Source organism: Miniopterus natalensis, chromosome 1 (assembly GCF_054644295.1).
Source record: "Miniopterus natalensis isolate mMinNat1 chromosome 1, mMinNat1.hap1, whole genome shotgun sequence".
In the NCBI taxonomy this organism is placed as follows: Eukaryota; Metazoa; Chordata; class Mammalia; order Chiroptera; family Miniopteridae; genus Miniopterus; species Miniopterus natalensis.
The window spans coordinates 150,999,198-151,021,652 of NC_142081.1; the positions used below are offsets into that span (position 1 = coordinate 150,999,198).

At 34.5% G+C, this 22,455-nt stretch overlaps 1 protein-coding gene across 2 annotated transcripts in view; it reads right to left on the reverse strand.

Annotated features, from left to right (window-relative positions):
• Positions 1-22,455, reverse strand: part of CCSER1 (coiled-coil serine rich protein 1) — a 1,053,060-nt gene that overhangs the window by 809,547 nt on the left and 221,058 nt on the right. For both annotated transcript variants that reach the window (XM_087826564.1, XM_087826567.1), the window contains exon 5: positions 6,940-7,060. In XM_087826564.1, coding sequence (XP_087682690.1) covers positions 6,940-7,060 — 121 coding nt within the window. The remainder of the gene's footprint in view (positions 1-6,939; positions 7,061-22,455) is intronic.

Here is a 22,455-nt window from a genome sequence, read left to right on the forward strand (position 1 = left end):
GGCATGGACCCTGGCACGTGTAACAACGTGAATAAATCTCAGAAACATGCTGAGTGAAAGAAGCCTTGCACAAGAGGTCACAAACTATGATTCCACTGATGTCATGCCTCAGTTTCTAATTTTTTTAAAATATAAGAGTTTTAAGGCACCAAGTGACGAACAGAAAATAAAGGCTAGAGACCAAATACAGAAGAAAAATATCAGTAAAGAATTCTTTATTAGTAAAGAATCATAAGTGGAATTTACTTATATTGGTGTGGATTTTCAGTGAGAATCAATGGCAATGATTCAGAAAGGAATTTTGTGCAAAGCACAATTATATGTTTCCCACTTATATAGTTCCACTGATAATATTCAATATAAATTTAAAAAGTCCAATAGCCTCCCTTGATTAAATTATTACTAATTCAAAATAACATGCTAGGATTGTCACAATATTACATTATTTTATCATAATTACAATTAGTAATACACATATTTCTTCTTTGACCTTAAAGTAAGTACTTGGTAATATATTGAAAGCTTTAGTTTATTAACCATACTTAATTTGCCTAGATTCTGAAATATATATTGGCTCAGTTCCCTTTTCAAATTTCACCATCGCCAATGCCAACACCTTAACCTAAGCTACTGTCAGCAATCACCTAAATGGTCTCACTACAGACACCCAACCCACCCTCCATTTAGTAGTGTGCTGGAAAATAGTTAACCACCATCTCTCTGGGAGAGAGGAAAGCCCTGATTTGTAAGATTTGCCAATTACTATGGTGTAAACACACCCACCCATGGCTAATTTCAAGCTTCCAATGTAAGATCACGAACTTGGAGTTGGGAAGAAATGGTAACAAATTGGCTCTCCCATGATAGCTCCATTATACCACTGCCCTCACCACACCCAATTTGTTCTTTATAAGAACGCAGGATAAAATTTTTAAAAGATCAGGTTACCTGGGGCCTGGTTAAAAATGTGTTTTTGGCTTATTTTTACTTCTCCCAACCTTCTTTCAATTTCTCCCTGCTTCCACTCTTCACAGAGTATTTCAACAAGCTGTTGTCTCTGCTGGCAAATTCTTCCTTTCCTTTTTCACTTAGTTAACTAATATCCTTCAGATCTTAGCTAAAGAATTACTTCCTCAGGGAAGTTTTCCCTGACCTTCTTGGTTATGTTAAAGTCCCATATTAAAGCCCTTATAACATGATACTACCTCTACATTATAGCCATTGTCACATCTACAATCTTGGATTTCTTGTTGCATTTAATCAATTAATGTGTGTCCCCCTGACTATACTCTTAAGTTTTTGAGACGGCACTCTCATAAACGCTTGTCAACTCCAAATCCCCAGCCCTGAGCACAGTGCCAAGAACAAAGCAACTACTCAAGAATTACCTATTTTTGATGGATTAAACAAGTAAACGTGTACCTGAAAGCATAAATATGTTCCCTTGAAATGTGTAGAGTTGAAAATGAGCTCATAAGAGGATTCTTTGATGTGTCTTCTGTACAGAGTTTGTGTAACAACTTTATAGACATTAGAAAGTACTTAAACTTTTTCAAATTTAATAATACATTATTCATTCAGATAAAATAAAAAGAGCTGGCAGAACTTTAAATGTGTGTTCTTAAGAACCATCTAAGGATAAAATAGGTTAGTTTTAGCCCTTCTTAGAAAATATGACACTCTGTACTAAATGATGGCATCTGTGCCCTTTCAGAAGCAGCTCAAGGAACCTTCTTCATGTCAACAAAACAAAGCACTAGACGGAGGCCTTGAACCTGGAGTGAATGACAGCATGTCTAACTAATGCATCATCTCCACAAATTGAAACAATAAATCAAATGTCTTAGGAAGTTTAGATTTCTCTATATAAAATAAAAAACATGAAAATTGACAAAAGTAACAGAATGATTTCTCTCTCTTACACTCACCTCTATGATACTAAATTTACAATGGCTATAAAATCCCTTTATTTCAGATGTTGAGTCATGGTATGTACAAACAGTACATGCATTTCAACAAATACAAGAGTACATATATTTCTAATAAAAGCACAAAATAAAATCTAAAACTAATCATGGAAGTGGTTTCTATCGTTCTCTTTGGAATCTGAAATTTATATACATTCATGAGATGCTCACAGCACATAACTGTGATTTGAGAAATGTACAGGTTTGAGTAACATGCTGAGAGTGGCTGGATATATAGTCATTTTTTTAACAGTAGGATTTTATAAATTTATAAAGTTTTGCACTCAAAGCTTTTTGATCCCAACATTCTATGCTTATAATCAAATAATTGAAAACTGTATACTCTTTTTGAATCACAAAGATTTTTTTTTGTTTTGCAAGAAAATTTACCCTTTCTATGGTATTCTGAGCTACCTACCAGACTAGACTAAAAAGTAGAGTAAAATTCTCATCTTTGTTTGCTGCATTAAGATGAACTTTGGAGATATCAAGAAGAGAAAAAGCTCTGACTCTCGCTCACTACAGTGATCAGAATGTAGCTTTCCTTCCTTAAAGATTTAGCTATTTTCTCCCTATCACTTGCTATGCTGAAAAAAATGTGTATTTCATTCCTAATAGGAATGCATAATTCTTACTTTTTTCCTTATAAAAAATGCCTAAAAAGTGATAAATACATGAGAATATTTAAAAACAATTTGTCAAAATTAGAATATTTATCCCCAGACTACGATTAAAAGTTGGTAAGATAATAAAAATATTTCAGTCACAAAATATTTATTACATTCCAAAATGATATATCAATACAATGTTATAATTAAGACCAATATTCTGAGTTTATTTTCATAGGTTTATGCTGATATATCAATCAACCTGCTCTAACTTTAAACAATCATATGTCTAACCAAAATCCATTCTTTACATTGCATAAATAGCATCTGCTGCCTTTATTCAACAATTGATCTTTTAGGTGCATGTTTTCTCTCTTCACCTAGATTATGACATCCTCAAAATTACATAATCTTACATAGTCTTTATTATATACACTCTTATGTATTCCGAGGCCCCGGTACTGAGATTAATGCCATTGTTCTTAGCAAGAGATTTGCTGAGTTTCGAATTATATGACTGTATGAGTCCTATGTTTCAAAGACTCAATGGATTTTTTCATGATATCGCATAAAGCCTGTACAATTAAAGGGAAAATTTTATGTAGAGAAATAATCCAATCCTGAATTTAAAGGAAATATTAGGTATTCAAAATAATGTCTACACTTACAGCATTCTAATATCTTGGCTTTATAGTATTGGTGGACTATTAGTTTTCCGAATGGAAAATCCAAAGTACACAAAACTAATACCAAATAGGGCTTTGATAACCCCATTTATAAAAATGCGATGACGTTATTTATCTAAAATATTTGTTGTACAAATTGCAAAATTTTTATATTCTTGCCTTCCTATTGTGTCTCAGGCATTGCACTCTAAGGTAAAGTAACTTCTCTTAAAAAGAAACAAACTATGGTTAAGAAAGTTTCAAAAAACTAGCCCAAGGTCCGAATTCCTAACCACCAAGTTATAGTGCTTCTCAATAGCACAGCTGGATCAAAAAATATTAAATAAAATTAAGTATGTGAAAAATCGTTTAAAACCAGAAATGAAGATAAACATAATTGTATTTTATTTTTATTTTCTCAATCCTCACCCGAGGATATTTTTTCCATTCATTTCTAGAGACAGTGGAAGGGAGAGGGGTGAGGGGAGAGAGAAAAACGTGAGAGAAACACATTAATTGGTTGCCTTCCTGCAACGTGGGTTTGTGTCCTTGGCCTGGAATTGAACTTGCCACCCTTTGGTCCATGGGCCTATACTCTAAGTCAAGCCAGCCAGGGCCACAATTGTATTTTAATGTAGCATTTCAATGTCTACAGTTTAAATATAATAAAGAATTCTGACTTTAAAATAACGGTGATTATATTACTACCTATATTGAACATCCATTTTTTTGACTTCCTAGCATGGATCCCTGTCTTCTTTCATCAACATCATCCATATTTCAAGTGTGGAATCACCTTTTCCCTCTCCTCTTCACCCTGTGCTCCAGTCTGTCAAGTAACTTGGTTCTAGCCAATCATATCATCAAATACTCCTGGGCATAGTAAATGCTTCAGCGTAGTCATGTCAAACAAGCTAAGTTAGTGAAAGCCAATGAAACTCAAAGCTGGACCTTTTTAGTTTTGATGAGAGGGAAAGAGAAACTATCTCTTTACACTGGATGTGTTGAAAATATAAAAATCTGTCCCAATAGCTAAAGGTAATAATGTCACCATTAGAGGAACCTCTCTGAAAATGGAAACTACGGGCAGGAGAGCAACAGAAAGAGATGCAGATGGAGAGAATGACCCTTTTATGACATCATCTGAGTATCAGGCCTAACCATACTTGAGGAAATTTCAACCTCCATAATTTTTAATTACCTGAGCCAATAACAACCACCACCCTTGATCTTTCTGAAGCCAGTGTGCATTGGGGGCCTCTCTCATTGGCAAACAAGGGTTTTGAATTAACTGCTATGTCTTTACATTTCTATTGTAATTGTATTTATATTGTATTATTTTGCCACATATTCACACCTATCGTTTAAGTCTCAAAATAGTAATATGAGATAGTAAGGGCATATGTAATCTCCATTTGATAGATGACCACTATTTGAATGGCTTCATTAAGATCACAATTGAATATATATGTTAGAATATATATGTTCTAACATATATATATGTTAGAAAAACAATTCAAACATTAGGTGTGTGCACACACCTTCCTGACCCACTCAAATTGTAAGAAGAATATAATAGAGACATTAATCAAGTAATCAAGTACTACATGAATATAAGATGTAAAGGAGAAACCGTATCAGTATTTTAAGAAAAGAAAAATAATGGTAACTTTATACAAATATAGAAGTCAGAAAAAATCAAAATTTTAAGGGGGCTAGAGGAGTCATTAATTCAGTTTTAGGGATAATGAGTATGAGATTCTGGTAAGACACCTAGGTATACAAGTCAAGTTGATAACTAAATATTAGACCTGCCTTCAGAAGAGCCTTCAAGAGGCGAATATATCTGTAAATCATCAGCAATGGCTAATAGCTAAAGTTATGGAATGGCACCATAACTAATACTTTTATGGATTTTTAGATTTCAGGCCCTTTACCAATATAGCTTCACATAATACATACAATGACCCTATAAGGATGGTGGTATCACACCAAGTAACAGATGAGGAAAGGGAAGCACAAAGAGTTTAAATAAAATGTTCCCAATTTCCATCTAATACATAGCAGAGTTAAAATTTTAACCAACATCTCTCTGACTCAGAAAAATAAACAATAACAAACTATGTAAGTGGATGAATGATATTACTGAGAGAGAATATTTATACAAGAAAGTAGACTCAAAGACTACATAGGAGCATGAGCGCAGATGTAGAGTAACAGGAAGGAAAGGGACAGCCAGTTGACAAATGCTGTCTGCTTTAATGTATATCTCAGAATAAAGAAGACTGAGTATTAGTAAAGTAGCTAAACACTGAGGGGAAAAGATATCTTATGTAAGCAAATAACACTACTGACCAGTTTTGAACTGAGTCACTGAAATATAATTAAAAGAATTTAAGACCCAATTTACAAATATATAGGTAACTTATGTAAACTCATATATACATATATGAGTTTATATATATATAAAATATGTGTATATATATAAAGAAAATACATTTGAATTTTCAAATATAATTCAACTGGCATATATAAGATGTAATTTTCTTCCCATCAGACCAAAAAAGGCTTTTAGAACCTCAAAATCAGACTATATTAAGAGCAGTTAAATTGTTTTCACTTTTAGACTGTATTAACACTGAATTACAATCATTACATCCTGATTGCTTCATATTTCTTTTCTCTATAATAAGGGTATTAATACCATGCTCATGCAATCAAATATATACATTGCTCCATTTGAACTCAACATTATTAAATGTAACATTAAGGGATTTTCTAATTGATTTCACAAAGAGTAGCAGGCATTTTCACTCCAGAGTACTCTGTCTTCAGGAGCTTATTCAGTAGAAAGACATCAAGAAACAAACATGGACAATTCAGTGTTATCAATGGGGAAAAATACAGGGGCTTTACGGAAACTCCTGCCTCCCCGATGAAGTGGTCAGCAGCAATTCATGGCCACCCCACACGCCACCTAGCCTCCAACCCTAAAGCAGGTATGCCGCTCCTCTCGCTGGAAAATCACCACTAGGCTTTCCTGTTTCATTACTTAATGCATACCCAGAAATAATACTAGTTTATTTGATATTTCAAGTCCATATACCTCACAATTGCTATCATAAATTTAGTTCTCTCTGGCCATTATAAGAAAAAAAATCTACCATTTATTCAATGTAAGATCAAATTTAAATATAAATTAAGCTTGATCTGTTAAAATAGCAAGAATATGAAAACATTAAGTAGTGTGAAGTTTTAATTCAGGGTATTTGATTTAAAGTAGTTAAAAATAATAGTTTCTATTCCTTATAAAAATGCAAACCAACTTTAGGCTAGGAAGTTGATATTAAAATCTGATCATATTTTAGACCATTAAATCCTACAACTATAAAGTCAGCAATCCAAGAACAGCGCATCCAGGGAAACAAAGTGCCTCCGAATACTCACCCATGTTCCTAAGATAAGGCAACAACGTGACCCTTGGATGGGACACGGTTCAAACACATGAAGTTGGAAGACACAGAAGTTAGTTAGGAGACAGGAGATTGATTTTTAATGTTGTACGGAATTTATTTCTGTGCTCTCAATATGCTAGTATTATTAACACATTCATTATAAATCACAACTTCTGAGCAAGCTAACTCGGATCAGTTATCTGTTAACGTCACAAAGCTCTAAAGGATCAGACGAACAACTTACTGTTTGGCTGGCTCAGGGAATCTTAGCTCTTCTCTGTTCTTCGTTTCTATCTTCGGCTCCACAGGCGTGAGGACCAGGGCGGCACATGAGACTACAGAGTGGTAGGAATCCTCCCGGCAAACTGTTTTTATTAAAAGGATTCATTGTAAATGTCAAAATTATTTATTAACCATTCTCACTTTCCCTTTTTCTCTTGTTTTATTTTCAGTCAAATTAAATAGATGACTAAACTAAAACATTATTACTTATCCTTAATTATCATTTTCTAAATTAAGTCTTCACTCACTAGTTGTAGGACCTTATGCATTTTCTCTTTTTTTTAAGCCGCACAGTGAAAAAGGTATTGCCAACACCCTACAGTCCTTCACTAAAAAAAAAAAAAGCTTTTCATGGAAGAATGAAACGTAACAAATAATTTAGTAGTGAAGTCCCATCATCTTTCCAGTAGAAGTAATTATACAAGGGCTGAAGTCATGTGTCATCTTAGAATTCTACCTACCACGACTATTCCTATAAATATATAGTGATATTGCACTGTAGTTTTAATTTATATTTTCCTGATAACTAATAAATTGAATATATATATTCAACCCTTGCTTTAAATGATTCTGATATGCACAAATTTCAGTTACATGGTTTAGTTAAATCACATCAGACACCACCAAAAATATGTTTCAAATTCCAGTTAGCATGGTATATCAGCTGTAATTGTATAAAGTACCAACTTCTCTAATAGCTCTTCAGTCCACAAATCACTATACAAATAAGAGATGTGCATCATGACCAGCGACAGTACTCCAAAGTAAGTCCTCAAGCCCAAGTTACACCTTTTTTTTAGTGAATAGACCTTAAGCCAGAATTAGGAGATACAGAAGAAATGTCTGTAAGGGGACATTTTGAAAGAGCCTTGGAACAGAGCAGAATAAGTCTCAAAATGCACTGATGTCTCACTCCATTCCAATAAGGGTAGATATATATTAGAAGTACAGCCCTTTGCCAGTAAGTTAAAGAATATGATAATATGTGTCAATTATTAAAAATCAGTCTTTTAAAATATATTCTTTTATAAGTTCTGTTACAATGACAGTAACCAAAATGATATAGGAATAAAATTACAACTGCAAAATGTCTTACCACTCAGGTCTTTTTTATTGTTTTTTTAATGAACAATAGCATTTCACTTAAAAATATCACAAATAATGTAATTTTTTCATATTTCAAATATGCTCATATTGATAAATGATTTCATTATCTGTATTGCACCAAATAAGAATTTCATTCCAATAACCAGAGTGTAATCAACTTGCTCTTTGACAGCAGACAGATAAATGATAGAGAGATGGAGAGATAGATAATAGAGAGATACAAAGATAAATAAGTATAGCAGGATCCAGTAACTGTCTTTTTAAATGACAAAATGTTGACCTACCATGAAATACCTGTTTTCAAAACCTTCAATAAATCCATGTGCATTTATTATTGAGTTATTTTAATTTTTTTAGATTAGACTTTACACCTTTTTCAGTAAAATAAATTATTTTTATAAGTTTATGTTATCTGAGTATGTGAATAAGCCCTTCCTTTTCTTTTCCTGCTACGTCATCTTTCATTATTGTTCTATTAGAGTACTACCCATTTTTAAATTTACCTTAAGATTGTAGTTTTTTATAGAAATATATTAATATTATAGAAATATACCAATATTTGGCTGTATAAGAACAAAAAAACACTATATAATAGTAGGTGAGTCAGATTTTCAAAGTATCCTAACTAAACAAAACATGATAATCCTTAAAATAAATGATTCCATTTATTGTCTCCCCATGTTAATACCAAGGGATCAATGGTTATGTACCTTTCTCCAAAAGCACTGCAATCTATCCAGTTTCCCATAACTTTAATTTTTCTACAATTGTGCAAAGATCAAGTTTAGTTTCTTAAGAGAGATAAAAGTGCCACTGCATTTGTAATAACAGTGATAATGACTGTAGTAATTTATAGTAAACATTTATTGAGTTTTCTGTATCAAGCACTGTAAAAACCTTTTTAAGTGTACTATTTCCTTTAACCCTCACAATAACATTTTTGGGATTATTTATTTATTTATTTATTTATACATACAGAAATGTGAAGATATGAATAAAATGCTCATACAGCTACTAAGTGACTAATCCAGGGCTTTAAACCAAGTCTCTCTGATTGCAAAGTCCATGCTTTTACCTACTGTTGATAAAAATTCAGATCACAATTAGCCAAGAGGAATAAAGACTTATGGACATTAAATCACAACTAGCTGTTCAATTCCCAAAGATCACTTTCATGCATACTAATGTTACAGGATAGTGAAAAGCTAGAAAAATTCCAAGGCAGGAGGAATAGGGAAACTGAGACAAGAACATTAAACGAGGCCAAACAGTTTGGCAGCCTGCAGCCAGCTTGTAAATAAATAGCAAGCCCTTATCTTCCCCCAGCCAGGGACACTTGAGAGCAAACAGTTAATGTCTCTCCAAAGATTGCAGAGAGGAGGGAGGAAGGGGAAGGAACAGGGCAGTCTTATCTCATCCCACTCCCTACACGGAAAAGCCAGTCTGGGGCTGGGCAAGATAAAATTGCCAGGCGCTTCTCACAAATTCTGGGGAGGCCAGAAAAAGTAAAAGGGGGACCTTGGAAATTAATCTGTACCAAGATATTTGGCAGAGGAATTTTAAAATCTATAGACAGAAAAGTACATAAGGCAAAAAACCCCTGCCTTACTCGCCCTTCAGGTTAGCTGAGAGCCCATCCGTGCTTCATAAGCCAGAGGTATAGATTTGTCTGCCTTGATCCCTTAACAAATTTGTGTATTTTACTTTCTTAATAAATTACTTTCTAAATAAACTGGCTTTATCACAATGCAACCATCTGTTGTTAATCATTTGAATTCATTCATATGGCATGAGAAGAACCGAGGCGGGGACAGCCCTCTCCCTCTGACTCCCTCTGTCCAATCGCACCTCTCTGGCGTCTGTGAGAGGTGCCTGTAACATCAGCAAATAATTACCCTTCCGGTGCTCATGTACCTAAGTAATTAGGAGCATATTTTTCAGATTTAAATCATGTTAGTGTACAGTATTAGAAATATTATATTGAGACATAAACAGAGAGTCCCCTGGCCTCAGTGTGCTGAACTGTCACAGTACAAGCAGAACATAAAATGACTGCTGGACCACATTACCTCACTACCGCTAACCTTTCCTACAACCAGCAAGTTGGTTTCATAATCCCCATTTTACAGAGGAGAAAGCATATGGGTTCAGGGATATTAGCCAATTTTCCACACAGCCAGTTAGTAAGTAAAAGGGAAAATTTACAGATTTTAGCTCCCAACTCTGTATCCCTACTCATCACGCTCTCTCTGTCCACTGTGATGAATGACAATTATCATGCAAGAGATGAAAAAATATAGATATAACTTTATATAATTATATAATTCCTTTATATATAAAAACGCACACAAATGTATACATCTTCGCATATATTCAACACGTGTTGAATGTAAATTATATCTGTAAATCTAATAAAAAATAAGAATTCCTCTTCCTGTTTCTAATTTTGAGGATTTTCATCCTATAAAATAACATTTTCCTTGACTATAAAGGCTAATATAGTAAGTGCTAGTTCATATATTGCTTATATATAAAACATGCATATATGCATAAATATATAATATGTATTACTATTACATAATTCTCTAAATACATATGGCATTGTAAGTGACAGATGTATCATTTTTTTTTATGGTATAAACATACTAGACTTAGAATCAGGACATTTGATTCTGTTAAATAGATCTGATTTTAACTATTTATGTGACGTCAGGTCTCAATTTTTTTGATCTAATACACTGAAGACTAAAAATTAGATGATTTCTAATTCCTTTATAGCTATGAGCTCTTAGCTCAGTTTTTTTGTTTTTGTTTTTGAAATACAAGTGGTACTCAAAAATGTGCCTTCATTCACAATGGTCACATCATTGCTAGGCTAAGTATAATTATATTTTCTAGCTTCAGCCATACTTTTGAGCCATAGTTTTCTGCTGAAGATTCATAACAACAAATTTATAATTATCTGCCTTTTATTTAGAATTTTGCTTGTTAGATTTTCTTAAAAGGCAACGCAAATTAGCTTCTAGAAAAGGGCATTTTCATTTATTTCGTGATCAATAATCCCATTAATTAAGGCCTGGCATCTCCCCTAATGTAACTGATTGTGCTGGTATACAAAAGTAGAACCACAATCCTGTTGGTAAGAATTGTTATATTTTTCTTTTGTTATGAACCTTACCTGTGTTTAGTCTTGACCTCTGTAAAGTATATCTTATATGCAAATGAAAATATAATTTTTTACTACTCTATGAGATCCTGGATATTGAATTTTTTGTACTTTGACTTAGGAACATTAAAATCCACTTAAAGTAAACAAAGTATTTAAGATTAAACAAATTAACAAAAATTAAAATAGCCTTTGTGTTTAACCAGTTTCATAGTTTCTAAACAACCTATCAACTCTTTTAAAGCAGGCATTAGCAAGGGATATTTTAACTATATCATGAGCCTCTATCATTCACTGCCTAGGAGAAAAATTTAATGTTGATTGAAATTTTAAGTATCATTATCTGTGGCCGCCATATATTACACAGCTTAAGCGAAAGACAGTTAACTTAAAATGTTGTCATATTTATGATATGCATAAATCAGCACAAATAAAACACTTAATTTACCATCACTTGATGTTCCCCACCCTCTTGCAAAGATTCAAACTTAATTACAAGCCGAAAGAATAACTTTTACTGGCCTAGTGGTAACTTAGAAGACGACCATCCTATTATCCCATTACCCTTATATTCAAGAGATAAACATTCCATGAAATCCATCAACAGAAAGAGCACTATATAGGTGTAAATTTGGTTAGTTTCTTCCTCAATTAACGACGACAGGATCCACATTTTAACAGATGAGAACCCTTCAGAAATAAAGCTTCTTTGGGAGAAACAGGACTTCTGGTTCCTATATTGTATACTTTCCTTTCTCTAAGAAGTAAACGAATTTAGAATTGAACAGATCAGTATCAGCAGTAAATACTAGGATACTTTTTAAATTTCCATTATGTTATTATTGAATAAACAGAAGCTTACAAAAGCTGGCAGAAAACTGTCTGAGAAAAATATTAGCCCGTTTGCATTTTCCCTGCTCCTCACCAATATAAATCTGCTGTTGCTCCTGCAGTTGGTGAGGCTGAGTGAGCTCCAGCACCCTGAGCTTGTGAGCTACCTGTAACGCTGCTTCTGCATTACATTCAAACGTCAGCATTTATTTTGATTACATTAATGGAACATAATAAAAAGGAAGAAGAGAGACAATGAGAAAACTGATCGTCCTGACCTGAGACCCCTAAGGTGCTAACCACAATCGCCCAGAGGCCGGGAGAGCCGCAGGCGCAAGGAGAAGGGAAGAATAAAGCGGAGGGGGCGCTGGCCGCAGGTGGCGAGGGCGGCAGCCCAGCGCGGCTAAACTCGCATGGCTCCTTCAAATGACAACTTTGAGCACAGAGTTCCCCTGCAGAGAAAACCTCTACCAAATCCCCAGCTACTCACAAATGAAGCTCAAGCTCCCTAGTGTGGGAAACAAGCCTCCTCCAATCATGGGCCACCGGCGTCACCTCCCATCCCCGCTGCCATCGCACCAGGTACCTGCAGTGTCCTGAGCACCCTGTTTCTGCTACTCCACCCAAACCACTCTCCTGCCAGAAATGCGCTGCTTCCTTTCTTTTTCAGTCCTACAAACTCCTCCTTGTCCTTTAAAACTAAAGTCAAGTGTTATTTTTTGAGCTTCTGTTGGGTTTTAGTAGTTGCTGTGGTTCCTAAAGCAGCCACAGCACGTTCTAAAGACTTGGGAATTTTACGTCAGAGTGAGGCTATGAGCCTGGAAAATATTATGGCCCCATTTTCCATGTGAAAGTTATCTAGATATAGGAAAGGGTTAAAATTCAGCTTCCCAATTAAAAATTGAGAAGGCCAGAATTACTGAAGTACTAGAAACTAGTAGTACATTGTTCTTCTATTGGCTTCTTTAATCACTTGCAATACTGTTTTCATATAAAAACCAAATGTCAAAAATACTTTCACCTAATTTCCAAGAACAAAATAAAAATGAAGAAGAGAAAGGAATGAGAAAAGCTTGTATGTTATCTGCATCACTAACTTAAACTAAGATTCTTGTAAGAACTTGGCAGATATGACATAAAATTCATATGAGAAAACAAAAGACAAAAATAAAACTAAAAAACTGATTCAACCATAGTTGTGAGTGAAAGGTTGCAAATTCAACCTTTTAACCATCAAAATACTAAAAACCTGAAAATGGTAACAATTTCCAAGAGGATATATGGTAAAACTGTTTCCCATACGCAGCTGTTGACCTATAATTCTATCTTATATTCTTTACATATAATTTGCCGGTACATATCTAGACATTCAAAATTATGAACACTCTTTTATCCCAAAATTCCATTATCTGCTTTCTTCTATAAAATTAGAGTTCAGTTTTTTATGTAGAAGAGTACATATTAGGACATTATAAGAAAAAAAGATACACAACTATCAAAAGCCTGACATCAAGCAAATTTTCCAAAAATTTGTTGTACTTTATTTTTGAGATTACAGCACTATGGTCAAGAGCCTGGCTATGGAAATCATACCATCTAACTTGCTGGATAATCCACTGATTTCTTTCAATAACTCCAAAATATTCAATGATGTTTTAATAAAATTATTAAATAGTATTTATTGTGTAAAGTGTATAAAGTGTGTGTGAGACACTATGCTACTATTGGTACTACTGCTATTATCATGCTATAGATGAGAAAACATTAACAATTTTAATGTCTTGGTATTATTGGAAAAACAGTTTTCACATCAAGAATCCCCAGAAAGGGTCTTGGGGAAACTTCAAGAGTCTGCTTACCAGGCCTTATGAACTATTGGTCTAAGAAGGTCATAATGGTAATTCCATCTCCTAGAAGATAAGTCAATAATAAGCAATTTGATTATAGCTACAGTCCATAGAATTGATCAAAGGGTTATGTGGAAGGTGTTTATAAAGAAAAAAGAGGAGACAAGGAAGCCCCTAAGTTATCAACTCTTAGCAACTAAAAGAATAGACTTAGTTGCTGAGATGAGTAAGACTGAAAAGAGCAAAGTTTCAGGGGCTAAAGAGCAAAAAAGTAGGAATTTGGTTTGGGATATATTCCAGCAGCCTAATAGATATCCAAGTGAAGATCTTAAGTAGATAGTTAATATATGTGTCTGGAGTACAGGAGAGACTTATGAGCTGCAGATAGAAACCTGGAAGCTGTATGCATTAACCAACACAGAGCTAGGAGACTGGATAAAATAATCAAAGGTACAGGTATAAGCAGAACTTTTTAAAGGTCTGGGAACTGAGCCTAAGAACATAGCAAATATTTAAAGAATATGGAGATGAGAAGCAGCCAGCAAAGGAGATTTTTGAGGCAGACAAAAAAACAAATATAGATTCCTGGAAATCAAATGAAGAATTCATGGAAGTAGGAATAATAACTCATATTTACTGAATGCTTAAAATTTTAATATTCAATATTCTTTGTTTAATATAGTCCTGAGATATATCTTATGATTTAGATATATATTTTGCTCACTTTACTATAAAGAAAATATTAAAATGTGGTTGAGTAGTTAAGTTCACAGAGTTAGTACCAAAACTGGAATTCAAAAAGAGGTGTGGCTGATTTCAGATTTCAGTGATTAATCTTAGACAGAAAACACAATAGGTGGTTGTGAAGGACAAAAGCTAAGCCTCTCCCTTTTTCTTTTAAATTCAAAAGAGTACATTTTCTTTATAATTGTCTCTAAGACTTTATTTTTTTTAGTAAGAAGATTCCTACTGTGTCAATATTTTAGAAGTTTAATGTCACAAACTTTAATTATTATGTAATAATTAAAACTGTACCCATTTGTTCTTCTAAAACACCACTTTTAGGACCTTTTATGTGCCCAAATGCATTTATTCTCCAGTAATATTCATGACTGCCAGACCCATGGGAAGATCTGGGGGTTCCCGGATGAGAAAGGTGGGCTGGCCTGCAGCAGAGCTACCACAGATGCCGGGGGACCAGCCTTAGTGTCCATGGACCTGTCCACATGCTGAAGAGGGTCAAACAGGAAGATATTTTGGAGGAAAAGGGCAGGGTCTTTTGGTAGCCATAGACAGGGGGTCCCCCCAAAACTGTATACATTCCAATGGGTTAAATCTGAAAAGAAAGAAACATCAATTGAGCTATCAGCTTTAAAGCGTGTATACATTTTGGGGGGACACCCTACACATTTACCAGTGATGCATTAACGTTACTCTGAGGTAAAAGCAAATGTTCTTTATTTCAGTTAGATCATATGTGCTCAGCCAGGGCAACCACGAGCCTACAATACTGCATGAAACTAAGCTGGAAGGTGGGTGAAGACGGAGGGAACATGAGTGCTACACCAAAAAAAACCACCGACCGCTACCACTTTATTTCTTACACACTCTCAGGTACTCAAGGGAGGACTGCTAAAACCCCATCATCATCTAATGACCACTAAATCAGTGGGACCCAAAGACCTTAAACACTAAGAAACAGTGCGCAGGAAACTGACATAGGATTTCATTACTTTATTTTTTCTGGAGCTATCAGTAACGGGACTCGCCCTGCACTAAAACCCTTCAGTGTACTATTCCTATCCAAGTCGGGCTCTTGGGCAGCTTTTCCAGAGGCTTACAGAATGCACTCTAAAGGTGAATCATTGGGCTTTATTTTATGCATTCTTTCTAGCCATACTAATTCCTCTACAGAGTTAGTACAAGGTAACCTTAACTTCACTAACAGCTGAGATTTCAAGCAAAGGCCTAGTTTTCTTCCCCGATTAAGCTGTCAGCAGTAGAGATGTGTTTCTGTGTTGTCATGACAGTGGTTTTTGTCACCACCCTTACTTTAAGGTCCTGTCATCAGATTTGTCTATGTGAATATACAGCCAAGTTAATTTAAAAGATTCCTAAAATGAAGGGTTTTGTTTTCATAAAGTATATGAAATGACTCACTGCCATCTTACTTGATGTGACACTTCTTGATAGTTGCAGTGTAGGCTCTTGTTCTGTTGCTTTTCTCTGCTCACGACTCTCTTATGCTCTCCAACTAGTTATATCTATTCATTTAGACATTTCTCAGATTCTTATGATTATATTCCACTTACTCCTCTATTTTTTTTATTTGAGGATTATTTTATTGTTAATTGTCTTGTCTTCTGTTTCAGAACACCAGGTACAGAAAGACTAAAGGCAGAGTTTGGTGTAAGTGCTTAATCAGAGAGCAACAGGTACCCTTCAAAACAGCGATGAAATCTAATTTCCCTTATCTAGTTAGTCAAGGGGGCTAACAAGCTCCCAAAAGGGTGGTCACCAGAAGTTGAAAAGACAGTTGTTTTATCTTCTGTTACTCCTCTATTTTTACATTTACTTCACTGGAGAGTTAAGTCGGATACCTGAGTGGATTCAGATAGCAAAGCGTGTGCATTGTAGGAAATCATTTCTTCCTTTGGGCTAGGTAAAGACCTGAAAATAAGCATAAATCATTCATCTCTATAAACTGAGCCTCTAGTAAATTAAAAACAAGCCATCAGTTTTACCTTTTAAGAACTCTGGTTGTTTGACCTGAGAAAAATCAGCTGCAAGGGTGTTTTCCCTCAATATCACTATTTTTATACCAATCCTCTACGCATCACACCCTCCAAGGAAATGTAAACTATTAAAATGTGAGCATTTAGTAAACTCTCTTTTCTTTAAACCAGCACTAGAGAGATAAAGTTAAAAGTCCATGAACATCATTCCTTAAAATTAAAACAAATTCCCTGAGTTCTATTTTTCTACTCATAATCTTTTTTCTTCTACAAAAGAGATCCTCTTCTCCTTAAAACAATTTTACTTAGCCTAAACTTAGATTTATGAATGTAATAAAACATGAAAAATATTATTTCCATTTCCAATGTTTTATAATGCTCTCTGGATTTCTGCTCTTGCTGAAACTTGTTATCAATAACATACTGAAATGTCTTCAAATCCTTTACCAGCTCAGAGAACTTCAATAGGAGAGCACTTACAGTATAGCCTAAGACCAAATGTGTCAGCTGCAAAAGGTCACCTTTCTAATCATTAGTCATTTATTACACACACACACACACACCACATTTATTACAGAGTTTTACGTATTACCTCCTGGAGAAAAGAGAGCATTTGACACATAAACATAGGAATCACATACTTTATGGTAAGAAAGAAAATCTCGAAAGGAAGTTAGCTGTATGGCGTTCACAGGCGGTGAGTTCTGCTGTACTTCTGAAGCAGTGCTACTCCCGAAACACTAACCAGGGTGGCTGCCAAAACAGTTAACTATTCAAATCCCTGAGAAGCAATAAGAACTGTCAATAATACTGGACTTAGCTATGTGACATATTTTAATTTACATATGTTTTTAATTTACATATGTACTAAGATCATGTGGACTGATTTTCTTTTTGATGAATTTCAGAGTTTCTACGAGAGAGGTAAATGCATATAGACTCTGCATGCACAAAGGCAGAAATATCCTTGAAAATGGATTTTGACATTGCCACAAATGATTTTTACCTCCTTCTTACATTTTTTATCTTTTTGTAATAGTTGGGATCACTTTTTTCCCTTAAAGGGAATACATCAGCAACAGAAATTCAAATGTTAGATATAACTGGATATGTAAATATTCATCTTCACAATTTATCAGAAATTCATTTAATGTATAAAATAAGCCCAAATTGTAACTACAATCTAATTAATTTTTTAAAAATCTTACTAATTAAAGAAAGAAATGCCAATTGAAACCCTCTTTGGAACTGTACCAGGTAGAAAATATAATTAAATAGCTACCAGAATTTAAAATATTTTTGAAATGTGTTGAAGACATGAACTGTTTGGAAGGCATCTGCAGCATCCACTATGTACACCTTTTCTTTTGGATATCTATTTGGTTTTCAAGTCCTGGTCCATAAAGATGGGAGATTTTCCTGATACTTCCCATTCCTGGACATTAGAATTAATTATGCTTTTTTTTATTCTTTCAGTCTATTGTTTGATTTTCATTTAATAATGGATTCATTGTCCTATCTTACCTACTGGGATATTCAGGTGGTAAAAATACAATGCAATACACAGATGATGTATTATAGAATTTTACACTTGAAAATTACATAATTTTATTAACCAATGTTATTGGTTAATAAATTTAATTAAAAATTTAATAATAAAATATGTAAAAAAAAAGAATTAAATGTGAGACAGTAAAGATGTTTGCCAAACACATAATGTCTGTGGAAATAATGTGAAATATAAATCATTAATTCTAAAATGATAAAGTTTATTTACTCTGACCTCTACCACCTTTATTCCCAGTAAAGAATTAAAAAAATGAAAACTAATACACTAATACATTAAGCCATCTAAGTCACACATTTGTCAAACATAAATAAAAATCGTTCTGCTTAAATTTTGACAATCCACATAATCTCTATCAACATGATATCTTGTTTTTTATTGTCGGAATAATTTTCACTCTATAATTTTTTGAACTGTATGTCTTTATCTGCTTATGTCATTTAAAATACAGTCTGAAATCATTCCTTTCTCTAACATCAAGTCACCAAGGGCAGTTTGATGCAATTTACAAATAGTTTTCTGACAGCATTTTCCAAATCCCAGGTGGTATTTCAAACCCTCTCCACAAATACTATTTTATAACTCAGCAATAAAAAAAGCTGTATTTTCTAGAAATGTAAATGCATACACCCTTAATCCCTCAAATCTCATAGTATATATGATTGTAAAGATTACATGGGAAAACTCACATTTTAAACATATAGGTAGTTTACTAATTTAAATGTCTATCATCTGACCAATTGCCAACAGGCTGTGTCATCAAAACATCTCTTCATATAAACTAGTGAGCCTGTGTCTGTATAATAATATAAGGACTTACACAATGATGATGTGGTTACATCTTTTTTCATCAATATTTCACTTTTGACCCTAATTCCTCTGAAAGTGAACACGAAACACTTTTTAAAGCAGTATTTGTTCCTTTTTGTTAATAGATTTTATTTTTAGAACAGTTTTAAATTTACAGAAAAATAGCAGATAGTGCAGAGAATTCATATATCCCCCTACACACAATTTACCCTATTATTAACATCTTATGATAGTATAATACATTTGTTACAGCTAATGAACTAATATCGATACATTATTATCAACTAAAGGATATGGTTTATTCAGGTTCCCTTAGTTTTTACCTAATCTCTTTTTCCTGTTCCAGGATATCACAGTACATTTAGTTGCCATGTCTCCTGTGATACTGTTATTTATAATAATAAATATGTATTACACAGTAGTTCTGACATCTAGCACTGAGCTCCTAAAACACCTGGAATTCCTTAAGCAATTGGAGTGCTAAAGATGAATTTTGTTATGTCAATGCGGTGACTCTGGAATGCCCTTAGACTACCTAAAGATGGGGATTGGTCACCAGAAGAACCAACCATATGATTAAAGGGTTAGACTTTCAGCCCCATTCCCCTGACATCCAGGGATGGGACAGGGCTTGGAGGTTGAATTGATAACCAATAGGCAATGATTTAATCAATCATGTCTATGTAATGTAGCCTCCATAAAATCCCCAAGGGCAGGGTTTGCAAAGCTTCCAGGTTGGAGAACCAGACACTTCCATGTGCCACCATGCTGGGCCCCAATCTCTACAAGGAGAGAGGCTCCTTTGTTTGGGACCTTACCCTATGTATTTCTTCATTTGGCTGTTGATTTGTACCTTTAACATCCTTTGTAATAAATGGGTAATTAGTGAGTAGATGGGTTTCCTGAGTTCCGTGAGCAGTGCTAGCAAATTAATAGAACCCATGGTAGGGGTCCGGGAACCTCTGATTTATAGCCAGTCACAAGGACAGCTAACAACCTAGACTTGCAATTGATATCCTTAACTGGAGAGGGTTATTGGAACCTTTGATTTGTAACTGGTATCCCAGAAGCACACGTAACCACCTGGGTTGCAACTGCAGTCTGACGTGGAGGGTGGTCTTATGGGACTAAGGCCTCAGTCCCAACCTCCAGGTAAGTAGCGTCAAAGTCGAGTCAACTTCTCAGACACCCTACTAGGGTCCAATAATCGCTTGTTGGTGTGGAGAAACCTAAGCATACACACGTTAGAACTGAGTCTAGCAACCTCATCTATCTCCGTAGGCTTCCCTTGGCTGTGACAGTTTCTCAGACTCTCCTTGTTTTTGATGACCTTACCAATTTTAATGAGCACTGGTCAGGTATATTGTAGAATGCTCCTCCATTAGAATTTGTCTGGTATTTTTCTCATGATTAGACTGAGGTCATGGGTTTTAGGAGGAAGTTTATGGAGGCAAAGTGCCATTTTCATGACACCATATCAACAATACAATGTTTGCCAGATGTCTCTACTGTAATATTACTCATTTGTTTCCCCAACCATGCCATGTTCTTCAGGAGGAAGGCACAAAGTGCAGCCCACACAGAAGGGGCGGAAGTTATACCCCTTCCTTTAGGGTAGAGTATCTACATAATTTATTTGAAGTAAATGATAATTTTTAATAAATAAATATATTTACTTTGAATAAAAGAAAATAAGGCCTGGCCAGCATGGCTCAGTGGTTGAGCATCAACCTATGATCCAGGAGATGATCTCTGTTCGATTCCCGGTCAGGGCACATACCCGGGTTTCGGGCTCGATCCCCAGTCGGGGGTGTGCAGGAGGCAGCCGATCAGTGACTCTCTCATCATTGATGTTTCTCTCTCTCTCTCTCCCTCTCCCTTCCTCTCTCTGAAATCAATAAAAACATGTATATATATAAAACGTAAGAATATGGTATGAACCTAATCCTCCAGGTTGATTACTCTACACTACTTAATATTTTCAATGTGACTTCTATTTCTCTAAAATGAGAGCATAATCTTGCCCCGTCCAAAAGCACTTTGTCTAAATAATTAATAATCTAGCAAATTTCTGATAAATAGGATTGGCTTTATAACAAACATGAAATGGTTAAAGAGAAGCATATTTAGTTACAGGCATTTTTTCTTTATAAAATATACTTGAAATGCCTCATGATCTATAACTATTCTCAGAGATTTCCAATCAAATATTGTTATAGATCAGTGAATTGCATCTCAATGCTTTTATAAAGATAACATTTTTATAACATATGTTTATTATTACATTTTATAATGAATTTACACATTCAGTATTCATTGCTTAATTCTTTCTGGTATCTCCTTTCCCTTCCCTTTATATTTCTTTCATCTACCCCCAACACACACACACACACACACACACACACACACACACACTCAACTATTTCTGTTCAAAACAACAAAAGCACAGAGCATGTCTATGGAAACAGAGTATAATACACCCACCTTTACTACAGTCTGTGAACATGTTTTAAAATATTCATTGAACTCTATTTTAATGCACAAAATAAAATACTGATTTACAGTACAAGCAAAACAGAGTTCAATTTGATTTTAGTTACACACAAATTCACTTCTATGTCAATGTTTCTAAAATATATTTACCCAGAGAGGTTCTTTCTTCTATTCTTTCACAACCACAAAAATTTAAATGTATACTTTTTGTTATTAATTCTCCAATTCTCATGAGATAGGCAGTTTCCTGATAGCTTTAACATTAAGAGAAAGATATAAATTATATTTAGTATCTGTCTAATTTTGCAGATACTAAGCTAAATAGCATCTACCATGGCATGAGCGGCATTCCTATGCAGGCATCTGAGGCTACACTTAGTACTAATAAACAGCCAAACGTGTGAGAATAAGTCCAAAGGCCTACGGCAAGAGCACTGAGGTATTTATAGATAAACCAGGCAAGCACAAAGCATCTCCTAAAGTAAGTACATATATGACGGGTCATAAGGTCTGTCTCCTAGGAGACGACATTCTTTGGGGGCAACCTTGATTCACCTTTATCAATTACCTTCACTTAAGACATCATGCTCACATTCTGGTTTTCATATTATTTACTTAATGTCTAGTATATTGAAAATGCATGTGTATTTTTATATAATTCTGTTACGAGTGTGTCAGAGCATTTCCTTTTTGGTTATTGGAATGATATGGGTCAGAATAAGATGGGAAAGTAGAAGGTGAAAAATCAAAAGGACAGGTTCCACTGTGAAATTTTGCCTAATAAAGCAACTCTGCATCTTGCATAACAGGTTAAAGCCTTTGTATTTTTAGCAAATTTATTCATCTCCTGAGGAGTATTGAAAATAGAAAACAGAAAAGTAAAAGTAAAAGATAAAGTAGCAAATCCATCGCTTGATTTCGG